A 15968-nucleotide genomic window follows, 5' to 3' on the forward strand; every position below is an offset into this window, starting at 1 on the left:
CACTAGTATCATTAATGCATTTGATTCAGGGAGCTGGCAAATTTCCATTTGACCATAATAAAAAAATGCTAGGAACATTTTAAAATCAATTAGTATTATAGCTTGTGATCCCTGCCTGATGTTAATAATGTTTTGCTGATGTGTGAAGACTCAAAGTTCCATCTAGTCAGTTAATTTTCAATTGGAGTCAATCAATATTAGGTAATTACAAGGTTCAGTGATCGGTCATGTTGTTAACTATTACAATATCAGTGCATATACTTCACAACGAGCCTTCAGTATTGAAGTATATATGCATCACGTGCTTTTTTAAACTCATACTATCTGTAATATTGCAATTTGGGTGTTATGGTGCAATATTTAGCAGCAATAGAGATGGAAAAGTGACCTGACAGGTGGCCAAACTTGACTTTAAGCAATTACATTCAGATTGCTAATAATTGCAGTTCAATTTCTCTGTATTAATGTTAATATATATCAGTGAGTGGATGTGATGACATGTCTGATTCAAGTGTTGTTTTCTGAGTGCTGCAAATTTCTTAATCTTTAGACGTTGAAGACACTGCTGGTCTTCACAACCAAAGGAAGTATAGTTGTCAGTGCATTTTTCCCATCCTCAGCCCATCCTCTGGAAATATCTTATGTTCTGTACAATCATTCTTCATTAAATTCTGCACTGTGTAGCCACCATCATCTGATAGCAGTGATGCACTTTGCTGTACCCTTAAAACAGCTCAAACCCCAGATTCAGGCAGCACAGGGGGGTGGTCCTTTGGCCAGTCATGTACATGCTGGCTCTTTGAAAGATCTATCCAATGACCTGAAATTTACGGAAGCAGCAGGAGCCCTGCCACTGGGGTCCAAAGTGAGAAAGTGACACCACTTCAGCGGTCAGCGAGACTCAGGGCTGCATTTTACCGGCAGCAGCCAATTAAGTGGAGCAAGCCCATGAAGGATAGTGGTCCACCCAATCAGAAAGCTGGCAGCTCAGTGACCTTAGCTGCATCACAGCCAGCAGTGACCACTGCTGCTGCTGTACCTGGGGGAAGATGCAGTAATCATCATGTTAATGTTAAGTGGGGTCTACGGATGCCAGGGCCAGTCAGACAGACTCCAGTGATGCATGGGGTACATTCACTGAGGGCATGAATCTTTTTATGCCAAAGGGTCCAGTATGAGGTCCCCCACCCCTCCACCTGGAGCCTGCTGGGAGGTTGCCAGGGTTCTCCTCAAGTGGCATCAGGCTTCCTGCTGCTTGTAAAATGCTAGTGGAGGAAGGTGGAGGAAAAGGTCCAAAACATTTTAGTGCTTCAAAGGTGACTGGCCCATCTTTTCAAATCATTTTGCTATTCCTCCCACCTCTGAGCCTACCCTCAAAGGCCCGAAATTTTTCCAGTCAATTCCTTTTTAAAAAACTTACAAAGAACAAAGAACAAAATCAGCCTGGGAAACAGGCCCTTCGGCCCAACGAGCCCATGCTGCCTCTACTATTGAATCTGATTTTAGTAAAGCATTTCGGAGTATAAGAACACGTGTAAAAATAATTCTGCTCCTCTCCCTTCTGGTTGTTATGCTAATCATCATAAATCTGTGCCCACAAGTTGGTGATTCATCCACTAGTGAAAACAATTTCTCTTTATTTGCATTATCAAAACCCTTCTTAATTCTGAGTGCCTCCATTAAAGCTCCACTTAACTTCCTCTGCTCTAAAGAGAACAATCCCCGTTTCTCTAGTCTCTTCATTAATTAAGCTGCTTGGGGCTAGTATGATTCAGGGAAATCCTCTTTGTGCCTTGTTCAAGGCCTTGATGCCCCTCATTATTTTGCCCAGAAATGGACATAGTATTCTTAATTGAGTACTTGCCAGTGGTTTAGAAAAGCTCAGGATAACTTCCTTGCTACTTTTTAAATTTGTTTTTGCGATATGGGGAAGCAAAGGCTTTATTCATTATTTTTCCTGAGTTGCCTTGAGATGGCACCAGTGGGTCAAGCACCCTCATCAATAACTGCAATCTATTTAATGAAGGTACCTGTGGCTGATTAAGAGGTTCTAGAATCTAATAACCCGATTGTTATGAATGAGTAGGGGATAAACTCTCAAATCAGGATAGTGTACAACTTGGAGAGGAATTTGAAATTTCTGCAGTGCATTCTGTAGAAAGTACACAATATAACTATTACACTTCACAATTGCGGTGTGAATTATATGGTCTTTAATAAACTCATATTACATGATCCTGTACAGACAATCCAGCATGAGTACAATATACAGCAGGCACAACTCTTATACTAATTCTGCCCATGTTTTCTACATTCCATGCATGCAAACACTAAATCAAAATACAAAAGTACAGAAAAGTGATATCAGAATAACAAAGTGGAGACACCATGATGCACTTAGCTTGTCTCAGTCTCTTCTAATCATTCTGTTACCACGACGAAATGACAATTTATTTTGTTTCTGAGAAAATCAGTGACCAATCCAATATCTCCAAAACCGTTAAAGACATAAGGGAGTGACATTCACACATATCTTCAGGTCTTTAGTTTTAGGAAGAAACCCTGAGACCCACTTACACAAAATATCCAATGCACACCAGAAAGTTGCTTTAACTCATTATGCGCTAATCCCAATGGAGCCCAAAACATCAAAAGGTAGTGTGAACTCTTACTCTCACAAAGGGTCCCTTCAGAGTCGTAATACTTCTATTATTTGACTGAGATGGTCTATTCTTACTCCATTGATGTTCCCATTTGCTGATTTTTTTGGAATATGTATTTTTGATCATTTTGGTATCTCAAGGGAACATAATAAAATTATCAACAGTCCTCTCCAGTCTCTGATTGACTTAATGTTTATTCCTAGGTTGTTCAGTTGCCTTCAAATGAGATAGGGTGCACAGTGGCTCTGTGGTTAGCACTGCTGTTTCACAGCGCCAGGGTCCCGGGTTCAATTTCAGCCTCAGGTCACTGTCTGTGTGCAGTTTGCACATTCTCCCCATGTCTGCCTGGGTTTCCTGCGGGCGTTCCGGTTTCCTCCCACAATCCAAAAATGTGTGAGTTAGGTTGATTGGCTAGTGTCAGAGGGATTAGCAGGGTAAATATGACGGGTCATGGGAATAGGGCCTGGGTGGGATTGTGATCAGTGCAGACTTGATGGGCCAAATGGCCTCCTTGCACACTGTAGGGATACTATCTGGCTAATACACTCAGCAAAGAGCAAAAAACAGCAAGTTCTGATGATATCACTAACACACTGTTAACCAGCCTTTACAAACAAATGTTTCCTTTGCATTCTTTGGCACTTTAATTAGCATTTGCATTAAATTTGTAGTGGAAAACTCAAAACAGGATTAATGCCAGTAGAATGAACGGTCACTGCATATACTCAATTTTCTGTAATTCCTAACAAACTGATTTATACGGCTGAATGATAGTTCAGAGCTGGAAAGTCTTTTGAAGATATAGATTGGCCGGTCTTTACAACAAAAGCACAATAAAGGTACAGGTCTAAGTTTGTAAATGGTCACTTGATTCAGACTACAATGGGAAGAAAATAATGATTCTAAATAAATTACAACATTCAAAGAAACTAATAATGTGTAATGTCTATAATTTAGTAGCAATCAGAATAAGAACACGGTTCTATTTGAATATATACTTGTGAAAACAGTTCATGACAATATATGGCAATGGCAATCATGAACAAAATCTATACATTTGCTTTAGGTTTATCAATAATCCTTATTAAAAAGGTAATGTATGTTTTAGAGATTAAAAATGCCAGACCTATCATTTAATACGAATAAAACAGTAGTTTCATATTGAAAATAAATTCAGATTTTAATACTGCTGCAGATTTGAAGTTACAAACATTCAATATTTGACGTATTAAAATAGAGACACAATCCAACGTGTGGAATCCCACAATGTTCAGTCATTCCTTCAGCGCATCTCAGTGACCACAGCAAAAGAAGTTGCGTACGGCATTGTATAATTGTTTGCAAATTCTTGAACGCCAAGTACAAAGTACTTCCAACCAGTACGAAGGACTTTTAAAATGTTCTAAAAAGGAGTAAAATTAGCATTATTAGATAGTTTGAATATTTGAGTTACTTAAAGCAGGCATCTGAAATACAAATTATGTCACCAGTGTTCTAATCTTCAATTGTTGATGGGCCAAATGGCCTCCTTCTGCACTGTAGGATTCTATGATTCTATAAATAATGTCATACTTGAGGGTAGCTTTCAGTGGTGCCCAGCATACTGAACCACTGGCTGATGGATATGATTTCCATTTCTGATTTTGTAATGCCAATTATATCACAGTAGCCCATTGCCAAGTGGAGGCTAGGCACTTCTCCGTAACACCAAGAGTTCTACTTTGCAGTCTTTTCACTTCCTTTCACCATACTGGCGAGCATGTAAATGAGGGAACACACCACAAATCTTTGGGCTACCAATATCGATATCAGGTCATCAGTGAAAGAAATGTTGCAAAGTCTGCTGAAGGCCACAAGAGACAAGAAGGCAGTCCACAAATAAATCTCAAAGCTCATAGTAATTTTCGCTGTTGTTCTTAAAATAAATGATAAAATGTATGGAACAAACCCCGATATTGCCTGATACATCTTTTACTGTTTTTGCAGAATGGTGATGGCCAGGACTGAATTAGTGCAAGGGATGTCTGTAAAAGTAAGTACTCCAGCTAGTAGCTAAATATCTGATGGCCATGATACTGATTATAATACTACGTTCAAGGCAAAAGGAATCTGTTTCATGTATAGGTGTCTAAACAGGTATATAATTGACTCTCCTGCTGGAGAGGTGGCTGTGTTAAATATTCCTCTTTCGTATATTCCTTGCCCCAGAAAGTCAAAAAATCTGACTGAATGTAAGCCACAACATAACTTAAAGCAAAGGCTACCTCCTAATAAATTAATTTTAACATGGGTTTTTCATGAAAGTAGTGATTGTCAAAGTTTGGGAAATTATTCATTGTTATGGGACCTGTGGGCATTGCAGTTTAGAGTATTTACTGCCCATACCTATGCCCTTCATTTCAGAGGGCATTTAAGAGTCAACCACACTGCTGTAGGTCTGGCATCACATATAGGCCCGATCAGGTAAGGACAGCAGATTTCCTTTCCTAAAGAATATTAGTGAGCTAAATGGGTTTTTACGACAATCGACAATGGTTTTATGGTCACCATTAGACTGCCATGGTGGAATTCGAACCCGGGTGCGCAGAGTGTTACCCTGAGTCTCTGCACTGCTAGTCCAGTGACAATTTTACTATGTCACTGCCTCTCCTTTTTCACTCAGTGTCAGCCTCAAGCTGGCAATGTTGTAGCTACATTTAAAAACTTATAAGTTCAACTTATTCTGCCCTGCTACTATGTTTTTACCACAACCTACAAACAAGTATACATTCTTGTACTAGTGGCTTTACATATCAGCAGCCCTTTTGGTTTTAACAAATAATTTAATGCCCAATCACGCATAATTTTGAACTATTTATCTAGGATCAGGGTAGACTGTCCAAAATTATTTTATAGAGGAGCCTTACTACCAATGCAATTGTTATATCCAAATCCAGGTCCAGTGGACAATTCATGAGGCTGAATTATACATTCCAACTTAGTGGATTTGAAGGTGGGAAGTACATAAAATCCAGTAATGCCCTGCCCACCCACTCAACACTGCTCCCAGTGGTAGTTGGCTGTAATGAACCATCACAGTGGGCAGGCTCTCCTACAACCTTGTAGTTTGTGGAGGTGGGGGGATGGACACCGTGCACCTTATTAAATCCAGCCCACTGTTTCTGGGGAGGGGGAAACAGTTCAGTATTAAATCAGATCTGCTGCATGTGGAATTGGGCCCTGACTATTTGTAAAATAACCCAAAGAGGAAACTGTTTTTCTTGTGCAACATGATACAGTGGCCATTTTAGAAACACATCTTTTCTAGGCTGGATGCATTTTCCATCTTTTTTTATTTTCTTTGTATATACTACTTAAATTAATCCTCAATTCCACAATCCTTCAATATATCTGCACTCCCTTAATTCTGACCACCAAAACGAGGCAAGAGGTTAGTATTCTGACTCACTTGCTGATCCCTCAAAAGCCTTTTCAGAAGACCTACCCCAGCTGAACAAAAGCTACTGCAACAATCAAGAAGCTCAACACTGTTCAAGACAGAGTTAATTTGTCAGCACCCTCCAGCCCGACATCTCTTCCACCAAGCAGTCATGTAAACATCATTGCCTTCAAATTCCTCTCACGTTACACACCATCCTGACCTGGACAAACAGTCCCATTTCTTTATCATCAATGAGTCATGATGCTGAAATATCCTGGCTATCATGAGACATGATGTGGGTATGCCGGCGTTGGACTGGCGTAAACACAGTAAAAAGTCTGACAACACCAGGTTTTAGTCCAACCTATTTATTTGATAATATACTCACTAGCTTTCGGGGTTACCCCCTTCGTCAGGTGAATGGAGAGTTCTGGCCTCAGACAGAGCATATAAAGCACAGACAGTTTAGAGATTACTGATTAAAATGCGAATCCTTACACCTAACCTGCTGTTCAAGACCTGAAGTGGCTGATAATGTGAGTGGAAGGAGCACTGATCACAGTTTAAAGAGATGTGTATTGTCTCCAGACAGTACAGTAAGTGAGGTTTTGCAAACCCAGGCAAGTCATGGGGGTTACAGATAGTGCGACATGAACCCAAGATCCCTGTTGAGACCGTCCTCATGTGTGCGGAACTTGGCTATCAGTCTCTGCTCAGCGACTCTGCGCTGTCGTGTGTCGTGAAGGCCGCCTTGGAGAATGCTTACCCGAAGGTCAGAGGCTGAATGCCCGTGACCACTGAAGTGTTCGCCACTTCAGTGGTCACGGGCATTCAGCCTCTGACCTTCGGGTAAGCCACTTCAGTGGTCACGGGCATTCAGCCTCTGACCTTCGGGTAAGCATTCTCCAAGGCGGCCTTCACGACACACGACAGCGCAGAGTCGCTGAGCAGAGACTGATAGCCAAGTTCCGCACACATGAGGACGGTCTCAACAGGGATCTTGGGTTCATGTCGCACTATCTGTAACCCCCATGACTTGCCTGGGTTTGCAAAACCTCACTTACTGTACTGTCTGGAGACAATACACATCTCTTTAAACTGTGATCAGTGCTCCTTCCACTCACATTATCAGCCACTTCAGGTCTTGAACAGCAGGTTAGGTGTAAGGATTCGCATTTTAATCAGTAATCTCTAAACTGTCTGTGCTTTATATGCTCTGTCTGAGGCCAGAACTCTCCATTCACCTGACGAAGGGGGTAACCCCGAAAGCTAATGAGTATATTATCAAATAAATAGGTTGGACTAAAACCTGGTGTTGTCAGACTTTTTACTATCATGAGACAGACATCAATATTCAAGTAAAATTCATGCTACGTAGCTGTCAGGAAATGATCATCTCCAACAAGAGACAATCTACCATCGCCCCATGATATTCAATGGTATTGCCATGGGTGAGTCCTCACCATCAGTAATGGGAGTTACCATTGAAGAGCAACTTAACTGGAGGGATGGTATGGTGGTTAGCACTGCTGCCTCACAGCGCCAGGGAGCCGGGTTCAATTCCCGGCTTGGGTCACTGTCTGTGCACAGTCTGCATGTCCTCCCTGTGTCTGTGTGTGCTTCCTCAGGCTGCTCCAGTTTCCTCCCACACTCTGAAAGCCATGCAAATTAGGTGCATTGGGCCATGTTAAATTCTCCCTCAGTATACCAATACTGGAGTGTGGCAAGTGGGGGATTTTCACAGTACCTTCATTGCAGTGTTAATGCAAGCCAACTTGTGACTAATAAATAAACTTTAACTTTGGAGCAGTCATGCAAATATTATGGCTACAAAAGCAGTTCAGAGGTTGGGAATTCTATGATGAATAATTCAAGCCCTGACTCTCCAAAGCCTATCCACTATCTACAAGGCACACATTAGGAGTATATGACTGAATACTATCCACTTGCCTAAATAAGTGCAACTCCGACAACAGTCAAGAAGCTTGACAGAATCCAGCACAAAGCACTCCACTTGTTGGTATCCCTTCCACCACCTTAACCATTCAATCCTTCCACCACTGATGCACAATGGCAGCAATCCGTACAATATACAAGAAATACTGGCCTCGGAGTCTCTAAAAACATTCTCCGAACCCGACTTCCACACCCAAAAAGACCAGGACAGCAGGTGTATGAAACACCAGCACCTTCAAGTTCCCCTCCAAGCCAAACACCAACCTGAATTGGAAACACCTTGTCCATTCCTTCACTGTTGCTCTGCATGTTTACCTACACAGATGGACCATAGTGATTCAAAGCAGCTGCACACCCACCATCATCTCAAAGTCAGTCAGAGATAACCAACAAATGCTGACCTTGCCTGTGATGCATCTCATGAAATAATTTTTTTTTTAAATCTGCAGCAGTTCAGTGACATCCGCTACCATCTTCTGAACTATGGATGGCTAATAAATGCAGTTCCATCAGTTCACCCACAGCTCAACAACCAAAAGGAATGGGGCAAGGTTGCTTTTCATAGATGTTTTCCATTCCTGCCCACACTCCGAGACATTCTAATATAATGTACACTTCCAGCTATGTTAATTATAGAAGCACAGAATCCCGGCTGTGCAGAAGGAGGCCATTTGGCCCATCGAGTCTGCACCAACTCTCTGACACACTACCTTACCCAGGCCTCCCCCACCCTATCCCTGTAACCCTGTTTACTATGGCTAATCAATCTAATCTAGACATCTTTGGGCTCAAAAGCATAACTTCCCATGGCTAATCCACCTTAACCTGCAGTCCTTTGGACTGTGGGAGAAAATTGGAGAGCCCAGAGGAAACCCACACTGAGTCAGAGAGAGTGTACAAACTCCACACAGACAGTCATCCAAGGCCAGTATTGAAAGCCGGTTCCTGATGCTGTGAGGCAGCAGTGCTAACCACTGTGCCACCATACTGCACTTACCAATACTTTGAATATGTGAATATTCTCCAAGTTTAAGTGAGGACTGTCAGTGTTCACTGGTTATTTACCTAATATTCTCCTCACACATCATTCTAACATTTCTACATTGCTGTAGGCTTTCCAGCGAAAAACAGCAGTAAGGTTTGATGGTTTTTCCCTCCCCTATCCCAATATGTTATAACATTTATATCACGAACACTCCTTTGATCCCATGTCTGGTTTAATGCAAATAATTCATCTCTTAGTATCAGGTCCTGATAATCAAAGATATTTCTACCAGCTCCCAGTTTAACTTTCTCCTATTTATTCTTTCATAGGATGTGGGTGTTGCTGGCAAGGCCAGAATTTGTTTTCCACCCCTGATTGCCCTTGAGAAGCTGCTACTGTCTCTGTGGTTTAGATACATCCACAGCGTTGTTATGAAGGGTTTTCAGGGATTTTGAGCCAGAGATAGTGAAGGAATGACATGGAAACTAGAAGAAGGAGGAGATCATTTGGCCCTTTGAGTCTACTTCGCCATTCATTATGATCATAGCTGATCATCAAATTCATTATGATCATAGCTGATCATCAAATTCAATATCGTGATACCTCCCCACCCTTTTCCCCATATCCCTTGATACTGTTAGCCCCAAGAGCTATATCTAATTCCTTCTAGAAATCACAATTGTGAGCAGTTTTGGACCCCATATCTAAGGAAGGATGTACTGGCCTCGGAAAGGGTCCAGGGGAGATTCACAAGAATGATCCGTGGAATGAAGAACTTATCGTATGAGGAATGGTTGAGGCCTCTGGGTCTGTATGCATTGGAGCTTAGAAGGATAAGGGGGGATCTTACTGAAACTTACAGGATACTGCGAAGCCTGGATAGAGTGGATGTGGAGAGGATGTTTCCACTAGTAGAAATAACTAGAACCAGAGGGCACAATCTCAGGCTAAAGGGATGATCCTTTAAAACAGAGATGAGGAGGAATTTCTTCAGCCAGAGAGTGGTGAATCTGTGGAACTCTTTGTCGCAGAAGGTTGTGGAGGCCAGGTCATTGAGTGTCTTTAAGATAGAGATAGATAGGTTCTTGATTAATAAGGGGATCAGGGGTTATGGGGAAAAGGCAGGAGAATGGGGATGAGGAAAATATCAGCCATGATTGAATGGTGGAGCAGACTCAATGGGCCGAGTGGCCTAATTCTGCTCCTATGTCTTCTGGTCTTATACAATGTAAATGGAAGGAACCTGAAAAGAGACAGAGCATGAGAACTTGAGATGTAAGTTGAAATCACCAAGAATGAGAAGTCACTTGGTGCAAAGGCTGATAAAGTTGTGCAGATATCACAATGAGAAAATTGATCTAGTATTTGTGTGGGAGAAATATTTTAAATATGAAATGAAATGTCTGAGAAAAGCAGAAAGTAAATCTATTGCTGAAAGACAGTGAGGAATCAAGAACATAGATCTGCAGATGATCAGATTAAAACTTTAGGAAAACATTTGAAAAAAATTAGAGCTCCAATGCCAAAAATAATGAGAAATACGGAAGGTGCTGTGCCTGGTGAAATTGAATATTAAGAGGAAAAATTGGAAAAGGTTACCAAATATAAAAAAGTAGCACTGGCATTCATCTAACCATATAAAAAAAGTCAGTGTTGGAGAGAGTGTACAGTTGCTCAAGAAAGATGTCTGATTGGAGAAATATGAACATGTGGCACATAGACTTTAAATATGTTTACAAAACATTTTTGGATGTAAGAAGTGTTAGAGATAACTGTAAAAAGAAATGTTTCCAGAGAACAATTGTGTAAACAGGTTAATAAAAAATGGCTGACAGGTGGTAGATGCATAATGTCAACATGTGTGACACAATACACTTTGCAAAGATAAGGGCATACAGTGAATTTGCTGAAGGGGGTTGGTTAGAGTCAGGTTTTCAAATTTATTTAAAGTACAAATGAAAGTTGATAAAGTCATAAAGATAGCCAATACCATTTTGCTTTCATAAATCAGGGCACAGAGTACAAAAGTAAACTGATTAAAGAGATAACTTCATCATATGTTGACAATTGGTTGAAAGATATGAGTCATCAAGTATGTATCTGATTAGCAGGATGCGTTAAGTAGTTTCCCTCAGGAATCTATATCGAGGCCTCATTTTTTAATAATATTTATCAATGACTTGGTTGAAGGAATTGAGAGCAGTATGTTCAGTTTTCAGATGACACTGATCAGGAGGAAGAATACACCATACCGAGAATGAAAAGTTAAAGAGGGACATAAACAGATTCAGTGTGTAGGCAAAACTGTGGCAGATAGAATTCAATATAAGAAATGTGAGGTATTTGAAAACAAAAGCAAAATACTGCAAATGCTGGAAATCTGAAATTGGAACTGAAAGTGCTGGAAATGCACAGAAGGTCTGGCAGCATCTGTGGAGAGCAAAATTGAGTTTAAGTTTCAGGACAATGACTTTCATCAGAACTGGGAAAAGTTAGAAACTAATAAGTTTTGAGCAAGTGAAGGGGAAGAAAAAATATAGAAGGTCTGTGATAGGGTGCAAGGACAGGAGAGATTATAAAATAAAAAGATTGATGATGTAAGGCCAAAGGAAGTTAAAATGGGACATGTAAAGAAACAAAAGATGTATCTAGAGGTAACATGAACGTTAACATCGTAAATAGCTGTAAATTGAATGCAAAAATAAAGGAAAAAAAGAGAAAAACAAGCATTCAATTCAAGTCTCAGGTCACTGTCTGTGTGGAGTTTGCATGTGTTTCCTCCGGGTGCTCCGGTTTCCTCCCACTCTCCAAAGATGTGCATGTTAGGTTAATTGGCCATGCTAAGTTGCCCCTTAGTGTTAGAGGAACTAGCAGGGTAGTCACAGGGTTACGGTCGGATTGTTGTCAGAGCAGGCTCGATGGGCTGAATAGCCTTCTTCCGTACTGTAGGTATTCTATGATTCTATTTAAGAGAAAATAAAAACCCTACCAGCAAAGAAACATGAAACAAAATGGGGATGAAGATTATGATCTTCATCCTGAATTCAGAGGGACTGTGAAGTAAGCAGATGAAAGATGAGATGCTCTTCTGAAGTGGGGGGCAGGGGGAACATGTGTTTGTTGTTGCTATTATGCAAAGGTGGCAGAAATGATGCAGAATAATCTGTTGAATATAAAGACTGCGGCTGGCGAAGTGAAATTAATGACAAGGCGATCCCCATCATTGTTCTGGCAGGGAGAGGAATGGGGAAGAGCAGATGAAAAGGAATAGAACAGACATAGTAGAGGGCCCTATCAACAACAACAGTGAGGGGTGGAGGAGGGGGAGGATATCCTCCACTGGGGAGTTGAGAAAACAATTTGGAAATGCTAGTGTGGAATTTCCATGGTTGGAATAGACTGTTTACAGGAAACGGGATGTGAGGGAGTATAGTCAGGGTAACTGGGGAAATCAGAGAAATTATAGCAATATTGATCTGGGAAATTGGATTTGAGTTTTGAGTACTACACCTCACAAACGACTGGCCTGAGGGGAGGGAGAGCAGAATATATACAGATTTTCCAAAATGATACTTTTCCTTATTCTTTCACTGGATGTTGGCTTCACAGTCAAGTCCAATATTTATTGCCCATGACCGTGCAGCGTTAAGGATCAGTCACACTGCTGTGGGTCAGGAAGTCATACGTAGGCCAGATCAGACCAGGTATGGACAGCAGATTTCCTTCCCTAAGGGATATTTGTGAACCAGAACAGGTGTCAGAGTATGATGACTAGGGGAATTTCACTGTAACTCCATTGCAGTGTAAGCCTTACTTGTGACTAAAAAATAAACTTAACTTTATAACAAGCAATGATAGTCGTCATGATCACCACTCTACTGAGACTAATTTATATTGCAGATTTATTAATCAGCTTTAAATGACCACAACTGCCCTGGTAGGATTTGGACCCAAGTCCTCAGACCATTAGCCCCCAGCCCCACAGCACCTCTCCCCCACCCCCCCACCACATCACCATCTCCCCATGGGCTAAAGGGTTAAAATCCTGAGGTCAAGCTTCATCCATGTACATCATAATCCTTTAAGTTTTAGTTTGACCTTGTTGAGGAATGCGAAATATTGCGAAAAATGTTATATCTAATTTATGATGTGTCCACTTGACAGGGCTTCGCCACTGGATCCTCCAAAAACAAAATTCAGCCGAGAGGTAATTGTATCAGTTTATTTCTAAAAAAAAATCAATTCGTGAACACTTCAGCAGATAGTATCTATTAGTAAGCAACGAATACATTGGTTTGCCCAGCCATTTGAACTGTCAAAGTGTTGAAGATTCTTCCGATATTTTCCTTACCTTCCTGCATTTTTTCAGCTTTTGCTTCCTCTTGTACTTTCTGTCCGCTTTGCTCTCCTCATTCACACTCTCCCCCAAAGATTCGATCAAAGGCTCGTATCTGTCGGGAAGTACAGCAAAGTGGATTTTTTTAGAATTAGACATATTTTTCCTCTGTTCTGGCTGTTGGAGGCTTTCACATTGTCCATCTGCTGTTTCCTGGATCTCCTTGACAGTCGGTAGAACTTGTTTTAACCTGATTTTGAAATGCTTTATATTCTCCAAAGTGATTTGTTGGTCAATTGGAAGCAGCTTCTCTTGGTCAGTGCCGGTTACGTGACATTTTTCCCATTTGTCCTGAAAGTTGGGGAAGGGCAGCCTTTTTACTCGGGGTTTTATGTTTTCCGCAGGCATTGTAATTCCATAAAAGCAGAACTTTTTTTGCACAATCGCGCCTCCAGATAAACAATGTAACCTGCACTTTGATGCTGCTGGAATCTCAACCTTGGCCAGTTTGTTATCTAATTTACACGTATCAGGCTGAACCAATCGATCCAAACTTTCCATATTCTGCAGACTTCTGCACACTGGTCACGTTATTTGACAATATTACAATGATACAATGCAACAATTGCCAGTTCGATTTGCCTTTATAACGGAGAAACGCCCAAGGCGTTTCCGAGAGGCAAGGGGACGAAAGAGACACAGCCAAAACAGGGTTGAGAAAACTAAAAGCTGATACAGGGAGGTAGGTTTTGAGGAGGATTTGGAAAAGCAGAGAGTGTGGGGAAAGTATTCAGATTGTGGAAGATATGCGATTGAAGGGACGATTTCCCCTCAATTGTGTGTTTACTATCAAATGTAAAATTCAGGATTTTTAAACTGATACGAGACGAAAATGAAAATGACTGTAGGACAGACTTGCTCCTAAAATATGTAGTAGTTTTCCAACCACAGAATATTCAAAAGAAATGATGGAGCTCGAGAGGCCAGGGTCAGAGAATTGGAGAGTTTGGGAAGTTTTGTGGTGGGAGCATTAAACAATCCCTTCAGTTTTCCCAATCTTTGGCTCGAGAATATCAGACAAGCAATGTGACAGCACAGAGGCATAGAAGGAGTTAATTGTTGGAGAGTGTTATTAACACATAGGTGGAAGAGCATAATAAATAGGAGCAGGAGTAGGCCATCTAGCCCTTCGAGCCTGCCCTGCCATTCAATAAGATCATGGCTGATCTGTCGTGGCTCAGTTCCACATTCCCGCCCTCTCCCCATAACCCTTAATCCCCTCGCTTATCAAAAACCCATCAACCCGCGTCTTAAAAATATTTAGCGAGGCAGCCTCCACCACTTCAACGGGCAGAGAATTCCAGAGATTCACCACCCTTTGAGTGAAGAAGTTCCTCCTCAACTCCGTTCTAAACCGCCCCCCCTTTATCTTGAGGCTGTGCCCCCTAGTCCTACTGTCCTTTCTGAGCAGGAAGAGTCTGTCCACCTCTATCCTATCCATCCCATTCATCATCTTATACGTCTCAATGAGATCTCCCCTCATTCTTCTAAACTCTAACGCGTACAAGCCTAGTTTATTCAGCCTCTCCTCATAGCTCAACCCCATCAACTCCGGTATCAGCCTAGTAAACCTCCTCTGCACTCCCTCCAAGGCCAAAATATCCTTGCATAAGTGCGGCGACCGAAACTGCACACAGTACTCGAGCTGCGGCCTCACCAATGCCCTATACAGCTGCAGCAAGACCTCCCTACTTTTATATTCAATCCCCCTCGCTATGAAGGCCAACATCCCATTAGCCTTCCTGACCACCTGCTGCACCTGCAGGCTGGGTTTTTGCATCTCATGCACAAAGACCCCGCGGTCCCTCTGCACCGTCGCCTGCTGCAGTTTTTCGCCACGTAAGTAATAGTCCTTCCTACCATTATTCCTGCCAAAGTGGACCACCTCGCACTTGCCAACATTAAACTCCATTTGCCAGTTCCTGGCCCATTCGCCCAGCCTATCTAGATCCTTCTGCAGACTCTCCACACCCTCCACGCAATTTGCCATTCCACCAATCTTGGTGTCATCAGCAAATTTCGACACCATACACTCGGTTCCCTCCTCCAGATCATCTATATAAATGGTAAATAGCTGAGGCCCCAGCACCGACCCCTGGGGCACTCCACTAGTCACCAACCGCCAATCTGAATAGTACCCATTAACCCCCACTCTCTGCCTCCTATTTGACAACCAATCCTCTATCCACGCTAACACCCTACCCCCAACTCCATGCCCCCTTACCTTCTGCGAAAACCTCTTGTGAGGTACCTTGTCAAACGCCTTCTGAAAATCAAGAAAGACCACATCCACTGGCTCTCCTCTATCCACCGCCCTAGACACATCCTCATAGAACTCCAATAAATTTGTCAGACACGACTTCCCCTTAACGAAACTGTGCTGCATCTGCTCTATCAAGCAATTCCCCTCAAGATGCCTCGCTATTTCCTCCTTGATGACGGATTCTAACATTTTACCTACAACAGACGTTAAACTAACCGGCCTATAATTCCCTGCCTTTTGCCTGCCACCCTTCTTAAACAACGGCGTAACATTAGCCGTTTTCC

General features: G+C 41.9%; 2 protein-coding genes across 2 annotated transcripts in view; one reads left to right on the forward strand and one right to left on the reverse strand.

Moving 5' to 3' along the window:
* Positions 1-2203: 2203 nt before the first annotated feature.
* LOC145350953 (uncharacterized) lies at positions 2204-14009 on the reverse strand. The gene is made up of 2 exons (XM_080200478.1): positions 13377-14009; positions 2204-4065 (listed from the first exon to the last, which is right to left on the reverse strand). Exons 1-2 carry the CDS (start codon positions 13920-13922, stop codon positions 3946-3948), a joined length of 666 nt encoding a protein of 221 aa, XP_080056604.1. The 5' UTR covers positions 13923-14009; the 3' UTR covers positions 2204-3945.
* LOC145350954 (uncharacterized) overlaps positions 13133-15968 on the forward strand; it is a 39374-nt gene continuing 36538 nt past the window's right edge. Inside the window, exon 1 of the mRNA XM_080200479.1 lies at positions 13133-13232. Within this exon, the coding sequence (XP_080056605.1) occupies positions 13170-13232 (63 nt within the window). The 5' untranslated portion in view covers positions 13133-13169. The remainder of the gene's footprint in view (positions 13233-15968) is intronic.

The sequence above is a fragment of the Carcharhinus amblyrhynchos genome, chromosome 12 (assembly GCF_965287045.1).
Source record: "Carcharhinus amblyrhynchos chromosome 12, sCarAmb.v2.hapA, whole genome shotgun sequence".
Lineage (NCBI taxonomy): Eukaryota > Metazoa > Chordata > Chondrichthyes > Carcharhiniformes > Carcharhinidae > Carcharhinus > Carcharhinus amblyrhynchos.

Excerpts from the sequence above, each read along its gene's own strand:
- LOC145350953 (XM_080200478.1), bottom strand. The coding sequence starts at position 13,922 with ATGGAAAGTTTGGATCGATTGGTTCAGCCTGATACGTGTAAATTAGAT. Across the intron at positions 4,066-13,376 it reads AGCTGAAAAAATGCAGGAAG|AACATTTTAAAAGTCCTTCG; the intron begins GTAAGGAAAATA and ends ACTCCTTTTTAG.